This window comes from Psammomys obesus, unplaced genomic scaffold (assembly GCF_907164565.1).
Source record: "Psammomys obesus unplaced genomic scaffold, mPsaObe1.curated_primary_1811, whole genome shotgun sequence".
Classification (NCBI taxonomy): domain Eukaryota; kingdom Metazoa; phylum Chordata; class Mammalia; order Rodentia; family Muridae; genus Psammomys; species Psammomys obesus.
The window spans coordinates 10728713-10737414 of record NW_026590062.1 but is presented as its reverse complement, the minus strand read 5'-3'; the positions used below and the strand labels follow the sequence as shown (position 1 = coordinate 10737414).

The window sequence follows — 8702 nt, the reverse complement described above, 5'->3', positions numbered from 1 at the left end:
TGCATGGGCCATGCCGAGGGGCTCGGAGGGTCGGAGACCAGCTTCCCAGTGTGCTGAGGGGCGAGAAGGAGGCGGCTCAGAAGTAGCCTGAGGTCTGTGTGACCCCTGATGATGCTGAGAGTGTGGCCAGTATCCTTTCCCCCCCACCCCCCGCCCTCAGCAACCGACAAGGCTTGCCAGTGGTAATACGAGGCCTGACGGTGTGAGGGGCTCGTGCTGAAATGCTGATGTTAAGACTCTGAGGGCAAGGTGGACACTTACAGTGGGGACCAGTGTCTGGGGAGTTGAGCACATGTGTGCCTTGGGGCTGGGTGTCCCCACAGAACTGAGCTGGGGCCCACAGGCCTCACTGTCTCTCCAGAGCCCAGGTCTCTGGGACCCCAGCCTCAGTGTCTCTGGGGTACACTCCCAGGACCACAGCTAGGGAATGGGTAGTCCAGAGTTTGGGAGGGCTCTGATCCTTCAGGACCCACCCCTTGAGCCCCAGCTTCCTGCAAGGGGGCCGCAGGGACCTCATTGGTTGCAGGGCTGGATCTGACCCTGGGTATGAGGCTATGGGTTCCTTCCCTTTCTCAGACAGGGCCTTGCTATATAGCCCAGGCTAGTCTTGGATGTCACCATGTGTGGTCCCAGTGATTCTCTTGAAGCTGGCTCCTTGCTTTTAGTTTATCTCTGGGGACTCAGCTCTAGGGTTATGCAAAGGACCAAGTTGGGAGAGCCAGGGACAGCCACCACAGCTTTTGGTTTGTTTGTTTTGTTTTTTTCCTTTGAGACAGGATCTCACTATGTAGCCCAAACTGGCTTGAAACTCACTATGTAAATCAGGCTAAGTCTGGAACTCACAGAGATCCACCTGCCTCTGCCTCCTGAGTGCTGGGATTACAGTTGTGTGCCACCATGCCCATATTGGGCTATTCCAAGCCCCCCTCCCCGCTTTTGCCACCTTTAAGGCCTGGGCCCTAGAAAGCAGAGCTAAGAAAGACTGCCTTGGAACAGACAGACAGCACTATTCATTCCTGGGTGCAGCTGGTCCTGAAGTCCATGGACTTCCTAGAACTCAGAGATCCATCTGCCGCTGCCTCCCAAGTGCTGGGGTTAGAGGCGGCACCTCTACTAGGGAGAACCGTCTGTTTTTCAAACTGAGATTCCTGCAGCCTTCACAGAACCCAAACCCTTTGTGACTTTGTCTACTCAAAAGCCAATGAGCCAAGGGCCACCAGGATTAGGTCCAAGACTTCCTGTTTATTTGCACACACGGTCCTAGGATGGTGCGCACCTGCAGGCTGGAGCGGCCGGGGCTGGAGGCAGAGACCTGGCCGCAGGTCACGAGAGGCCGAGGCCGAGCTCAATCCTTCTCTTCCCCGTGGGTGATGATGTGGACTAAATTCTTGTAATCTAGATTGCCGGTGACATCAGGGGGAAAGGCCGCGAACATCTGATCAATCTACGAGCGAGAACAGTGGGACGCAGAGACGTTGAGAGAGGTAGGGGCGGAGAGGGCCTGAGATCCCCGAAGGACCTCCATCTCCCACACCTGGCCTTCCTGTGGCAGCTGTCACCAGGACCGAGGCGGGAGGGCAATCAGAAGGCCCAGCTCCCTGGGAACTCAGCCCCAGCTATTGTCCAGGCTCAGCTTCTGTGTCCACATGCTCCTGTGGACACCCCTGCCTTTACTCCCTAGGGTGATCTGAGGTCCCCTAGAGCCTCCAGACACTGCATGGTAAAAAGGAGATCCAGCTACAGAGGGGGTTGCTGGACAGGCCATGCTCAGGTGTGAGGGGCCTGGTGGGGACTGTGGCAGGATGTAGGCCTGTGACTGTGATCCTATGGCCAGAGAGGTCATATTCTTGGCGGGAAACCAGAACTTGAGGTGGGTTATTTCACATGCAACTTCCCTCTTCAAAAGTTTTGGGTGATGCCAGCCGCAGTGGCGCACACCTGTAATCCCAGCACTCAGGAGGCAGAGGCAGATGGATCTCTGTGAGTTCAAGGCCAGCCTGGTCTACAAAGCTAGTCTAGGATAACCAGGGCTACACAGAGGAACCCTGTCTCAAAAACATTTTTTTTTTAAATAGGCAAACAAACAAAAAGTTTTGGATGAAGCAAGCACAATGGTGTGTGTGATCCCAGCATGGGAAGGCAGAGACAGGAGAATCTGGAATTCAAAGTCGCCTGGTTTAAGCAGCAAGTTTCAGGCCAGCCAGGGCTGTGTAGTGAAACCCTTTCTTCAAAGGCAGCTCGCAAGTAGTTTTGAGTGGCTACTCTTGGTCCCTCCCCCACACACTTTGCTCTCCCATCTTTCTCTACCTCAAAGCGTCGGGGATTGAAGCCAGGGTTGCATGCACATTAGGAGAGTGGCCTGGCTCTGGGCTGCAGCCCTGCCTTGTTAATCTTTGACTCTGTGGCAGGTCTCACCAAGCTGCCCAGGTCGGCCTTGAACTACACGAAATCCTCAAGCCTCAGGAGGGACGGGGCAGTGGGTTCTGCTCTCATCCCGCCCTGACAGATGGGGAGACTCAGGCTGGAGGCTAGAGTCCCGAGAGCTGCTAGCTGGTGGTGTATGGGAGACGGAGCCCCGGGGAAGGGGGCTGGGCGCCTGGGACCCTATGGACCCCGTACCTCCTCTTTGGAGAACCTCTCCGCTTGGGTGGTCAGCATCTCCCGGACACTGTAGGAGAGGAGAATGCAGAGGATGGTGACATACATTGGGGGTGGAAAGTGGGGACCCCTCCCCCTCAGAACCCACTCACTAGTCAGCCTTCAGTGATCCTTTGCCTTCAGGGTCAAACACCTTAAATGCATTGAGAATGGTCTCCTCAGGGTCAGCCCCTGCAAGAGAAGATAGGCTTACCATCCGCCAGGACTGGGGCCACATGGCGGCCACGCCTTCCCATAAACCCTGCTCCCGGTCACCTTCCGCCTTTACGGGCATGCTGTGCCCGCATGTGCTATGCACACGCATACATACGTGAATAAAAGTAAAATCTTAAAGGGAAGGCTGAGGAACCAACAGGAAGTCAAGTGCCTGAGAGGCGTCAAAGACAAGCCTGAGCATTGTGACTCTGGGACTTTGACGGCTGGGGGAGCTTCAAGCAAGTTGACTTTCTGTCTCTCCACCCACTGTGACCTGGGGGGGTGGGTGAGAGCCAGCCTCTCAGGCGCTCTGAAGTGTGTCAGCCTGAGGCTGGGTAGAGGCCTTGGAACAGCTCCCTCCTCCCCTCGCCTCTTTCCCACCACCCTCCTTGGTCTGGAGAAGTGCCCCTGTGGAGGGGGCATATCCTTCTGGAAAAGCTCCGCCCCCAGCTGAAGCAGCAGCCCTGGGGGTTTGTGCTAATTGCTTTTGTGCTAATTTCCTTCTTTAAAGTGTGTGGCTCTTTTGCCTGCATGTATGTCTGTGAATTACATGTGTGTCCAGAGAGAACATTGGCCCTCCTGGAACTGGAGTTAGAGATGGTTGTGAACCACCATGTAGGTACAAGGAATTGAACCTGGGTCCTTGGGAAGAGTAGCCAGTGCTCGGAACCACTGAGCTGCCTCTCCAGCCCTCCCACACTAGTTTTCAATGGGTCCTTATTCTCTTGTTCACGTGCCCATGTCTCTTCTAATGTTTAATTCAGCCCATAGATGAACATATGAGAGACCAAAGGATAAAGTGGTAGCTATCTTTAAAACCTAGAGTAGGTGTGGTAACAAAGTTAGTAGTGCCCTGAGGGGAGAGCTACCTCACTGCATTCTTTCCCCACCCACTAGAGATACGGTTGCTAGGAAACTGGACCATCCTCCTAGGGAGGGACACCTGGTCATGGTCAATGGCCTGGGAACCTTCCTATAGCCAATCGATTCAAAATGTAACATCTTGACCAATAGATGCTTGGCAGGCAGGAATCGCCCCTGCCTTGGGCATGCTGGGATGGACAAGAATCTATAAATCACCCAACTAACCTGGGCACGCGCGCTCAGCTCCCACCGCTTTGGCGGTGGGGCTGTGTAGGCCCAAGCTGCAGCTTGTAATTTACAATAAAAAGACCGTCATGTGTTTTGCAACGGAGTCGATTCCTGTAGATCTTTTGGGGGCTCGCGAACTGGGTATAACACACACACACACATACACACACATGGACACAGACTCACACAGTTGCTCACCTTTAAGTTTCTCCCCAAACATTGTGAGGAACACGGTGAAGTTAATTGGGCCTGGAGCCTCTTTGATCATTTCGTCAATCTCTTCATTTTTCACGTTCACACGTCCTGGTGGAAGACACAGAGACTCAGAGCTGGGAGGGGGTGTCTTCTGTCTTTGTTTTTTATGATTTATTTTATTATGTATATAGTATTCTGCCTGCAGGCCAGGAAAGAGCACCAGACCTCGTTATAGAGGGTTGTGAGCCACCATGTGGTTGCTGGGAATTGAACTCAGGACCTCTGGAAGAACAGCCAGTGCTCTTAACCTCTGAGCCATCTCCCCAGCTCCCTGCTGTCCTTTTTGATGCCAATTCTAGGAGGCTGGTCTAGAAACCATTAGGGACAGTGGTGTGTGTGTGTGAGACACACACACACACACACACACACACACAGCAGATGCTCCCAGCGGTGTTTTCTAGAAGCGAGGCAGAAGTTGACATGGACTGATGGAGTGGGACAGCTGAACCAGTGTCATCAGCAAGGCTGGGGTCGCGGCTCGGGATGAAGTGGTCGCCTAGTGCGAACAAGTCCCTGGACCCCACTCCCAGCCCCATAAGAACCAGATGTGGTGGTGAATGCCTGTAATCTCAGCACTGGGGAGGATCAGAAATGTAAGGTTAGTGAAGTTGGGGCTAGCCTGGGCTACACAAGACCTGAGCTCATTAAATCGTGTCTTCAGGCCTGAAACCTTTAACACAAGTGAGCAATGCTTCTGTTGCAATGTCTTTGGCAGATGGGCCTGTGAACTACGTGTGTGTTGAGGGGCTTCTGCCCCGTCACCAAGGGAACATATTCTGTCAGGCCTGCTGCAGCCCACAGCTGTGTAGCATTACACACTTGCTGTCTCTCCTGCCACAGCGCACCGTCTGTGTGCAAGCTAGACAAAGATGCTCCTCTTCCTCCTCCTCCCTTGACAGGGATTCTCAGCTTTGTAGACCAGGCTGGCCTCACTCACAGCCTGCCTTTGGGCTGGGATTAAAGGTGTGCACCTCTTTTTTTTTTAAATTCTATTTATTATGAATATGAGCCTGAGTGACAGCAGAGAGCTGGTTGTGAGCCACCAGGCAGTTGCTGGGCATTGAACTCAGGACCTCTGGAAGAACAGACGATGCTCTTAACCACTGAGCCCTCTCTCCAACCAGGCGTGCACCTCTTAAGACTGTTTTTAAGATTAAAAAGCTACGTCAGCCCCAAAGGTGACAAGTGCGGGGAGCGACCCGCAGAGAGCTGCTCATGGTGGCTCTCAGCTCTGCGACGGGAGCAGGTGGTCCTGGGGGGCAGGCTCACACTGCTGAGGTGTTAAATGAGCCTAAGTCCCAAACAGGAAGACCCCAGGGGTCTGGAAGGATTTCAAGGACTGAGACCGAAGTGGTGACTGCAGCGTGCCCATCGGGGTAATTCTGTTTTCTCCCTTACTCTTTTCTCAGCGGTTTGAGCCTGGAATGCGTTAAAAAAAAAAAAAAAAACTCTCCTCCCTCCCTCTCCATTCCTACCCATCCTGGATCAAAAAGAGAGGAGAAAGCATGCAAGGCCGCTGGAGTTGGTTCCCACTCCTCGCCCCTACCCTGGGGCACCGTCTGCACAAGGCCGGTGCCACATACCTAGGGCAGCAAATGTGTCCCTCAGGTCGTTCTTGTCGATGAAGCCATCTCTGTTCTGGTCCATGATTGTGAAGGCCTGTGGGAGGGTGGCTGGTCAGCTGGTGCCAGAGCTGGGGTGGGGTGGGGTGGGGACAAGAGGCCCAGCTGAAGGGCGGAGGAGGGGCTTCTGGGGACTTCAGGGAAGACAGTAGAGAGTGACTCAAGGATTGAGTCTGAGCTGATCAAACAATGATCTCTCTGCCGGGCCCACAGTCCCAGGGACTGAGAACGTGCCCGTAAAACCATGTCCAGAACATCCTGACTCAGGAGAGCCAAACGTCCTTTGAGGGAGGAGTGAGAGGCCCACAGAACAATATGTTTCAGTGTATTGATGGCCGTCCCAGCCAGGGTGAACCCTGAGGGGGAGTTCACAGAGGAAGGGCGTCCACCAAGCCAGAGAGTGGGCCACCGGCTGCCGGGGTCCCTGGGGAGGGAACTGGCCATGAAAGGCATGCAGTTTCCTTTTTGGGGTGACAGGTGTCCTGGGATTGGACTTTGATGGCCAGTAAAACCCGGGGCTCTGCAGACGGTGGCATTGCGCCTTCTGAGTTAGCAGGGACATGGGTACCATCTTAGAACCTGTCTAGAAGTGCTTCTGTGACCACAGCCAGCCCCCATCATCACCAAGGGCCAGGTGAGAATGAGGACCACGCGGTGCTGCTGGGACACGGCTCTGAGCCTGTCCTTCTTGGTGGTGGACAAAGGCTTCACCCTGCGACTTTGGTGCCTGCTGCGAGGCACAGCCCCACTGTTGAGGGCAACAGGTCACACACAGCCCCAGGCTTCCCTGCCTTTCCTGCTCTGGTGGGTGGAACGGAAATTCTCTATAGCAGGGACACAGCGGCGATGGACAGCGGTGGGCAGCCATGTGCATGTGCCCCGCCCAGCTCACCAGGAACCCAGGCAGGAAAGGAGAGCCAGGGAGGGTCACAGGAACCAGGGGCTGGACTCTGGCCTCCTGCCATCCTTCCCCATCTCTCTCTCTCTCCCATCTTTTTGCCTGCTTACCACCCCAAGCACGGGAGCCACTGAGGATCTCGGGACACAGTGCTGGTGGACCACCCTGAGCAGAGATCGCCAGTGGGCAGCTGTGGCTACCCAGCGCCTCCTTTGTCCTGTGCTTTTCTGGAAAATCCTTGCATTTCAGCAAGGGGGGGGGGAGGTGCTTTTTTTGGACAATCCACACAAGTTGCTAAGACCAGGTGATTCTTTGGGGCTTCACACACAGTCGGGATGAGCCTGGGCAGGTTGGCAGGCTGGTCATTTCCCATGTTGGGTGTCCTTATATCTGGGCAAGGGTGACTCTGCCACACCCACCTCCTTGAACTCCTGGATCTGGGTCTGCTCGAACATGGAGAACACGTTGGAGCTTCCGCCCTCCAGTCTCTTCTTGGCTTTCTTAGGTGGCTGGAGAGGAAGAATTGATTAGACACCACTAAGCCATCAGGATCAGGCCCTGTTACCCAGTGAGTGAGTCTCTGTTGCCCAGATAACATGAGAGATAAATGACGCCCAAAGCATTCAAACATTATCTGATTCTCTCCTCCACTTCACCAAGGAGACAGAGGTCCTGGAGTCTCAGAGAGGGAGAGTCACTTACCCTAGGTCATACAGCCATGGAAACTCATGCAGTCTGTGCCCCTAGCCATGGTCTCACTCTGACTAGCAGTTGGGGACTGCCTGGTCTGGGAGGCAGACTCAGATAATACAAGAGAGAACCTTTTACATTTTCAAGTTCAAAAGATAGAACAGAAAAAAAAAATCTTTTTGACTGCCTGGATGGGGAAAAGAAAAGAATTACAATTTGATCCTTAAAAGCCTTCAGTCTCATTTGGCAAGCTCCAGGAGTTATTGATTTCCGGAGAGGTCAGGAAGCAGGCAGCCCCCCCTCAAAAAACAAAACAAAACAAAAAAACCCACCTCTCTTTTCTTTGATTTTTGCAGGTTCCCTGGGGAGCTGCTGTTTGCGACTCCTTGGGGACCCTGATTGGGGTCCCTCCGCATGCTTGTCCATCCAGGGTTACAGGGTCTTTCAAGAGCCTCCCCCCTCCTGCAATGGAGTCCTTGGCTTGGGGGTGTCAATTTTCTGCCCACCCTGGTCTCCCCTCAAGGGTCCAATGGCCACTCACCATGGTGTCTGGAGCTGGCTGCTGTCTCTGGAGAAGTCAATGAGCCTGCCGGCGCCTCTGCAGCGGAACAATAAATACCTCTCCCCTGGGTTAAAAATAACCCCATGACCACTTTTGGCAGTCGTAGGTGAGGTGAAGGCCACCTAAGCCCCCCCACCCCATGCCGTTCTTCTGAAGTAAGAGCCCTCGCTGGCGGCCGCTGCCTGGGTGGACATGTGAGACCCAAAAATGCTTTCAAGGTTAAAGAAGGTGGCTGGGGCCGGGGCCCAGGAACGATGCTGTGTGCTCTGCCCTGCCTGTGATTGTCTAATGGGAAAGAGTAACCCAGGAGGAGGAAAAGGGGGAAGGAAAAGGAAGAGGGGGAAGGGGGAGAGGAGGAAGGAGAGGAAAGGGGGAGAAGGAAAAAGAAGAGGAGAAAGAGGAGGAAAAGGAAGAGGGGAAGGAGAAAGAGGAGGGGAGGAGGAAGAGGAAGAGGAGGAGGAAGAAGAGGAAGAAGAGAAGGAGGAGGTGGTGGCAGTATGAGCATGTGGCCCTGGATCCAGGCACCCTTGAACCTCAGGACCTTAGCGCCTGCGCACCCGGGCAGACTCTGGCGGGCACACTGCCATCTTTGCTCAGATGCCACCCGCCCTTGTCCTCTGCCTCTCTTCTCTGCTTTGTGTCTCCACCCACCTGCGCAGGGACAGCCAGCTCCCAAGGGCGGGGTCTCTTCGTTGCCCACTCACCACCTGTACCCTCTCGTACTTTGAAC

General features: G+C 54.4%; 1 protein-coding gene across 1 annotated transcript; it reads right to left on the bottom strand.

Annotated features, from left to right (window-relative positions):
- Nucleotides 1–1161: 1161 nt before the first annotated feature.
- Nucleotides 1162–8367, bottom strand: Myl2 (myosin light chain 2). The gene is made up of 7 exons (XM_055605963.1): nt 7952–8367; nt 7140–7229; nt 5784–5859; nt 4144–4248; nt 2751–2829; nt 2620–2668; nt 1162–1444 (listed from the first exon to the last, which is right to left on the bottom strand). Exons 1-7 carry the CDS (start codon nt 7952–7954, stop codon nt 1346–1348), a joined length of 501 nt encoding a protein of 166 aa, XP_055461938.1. The 5' UTR covers nt 7955–8367; the 3' UTR covers nt 1162–1345.
- Nucleotides 8368–8702: the final 335 nt, after the last annotated feature.

What these genes read in the sequence shown, in the direction of transcription:
- Myl2 (XM_055605963.1), bottom strand. An exon ending in AGATCCAGGAGTTCAAGGAG is followed by an intron (nt 5,860 to 7,139) that starts GTGGGTGTGGCA and finishes ACCCTCCCACAG; the next exon opens with GCCTTCACAATCATGGACCA. An exon ending in GTTTGGGGAGAAACTTAAAG is followed by an intron (nt 2,830 to 4,143) that starts GTGAGCAACTGT and finishes CTTCTCTTGCAG; the next exon opens with GGGCTGACCCTGAGGAGACC.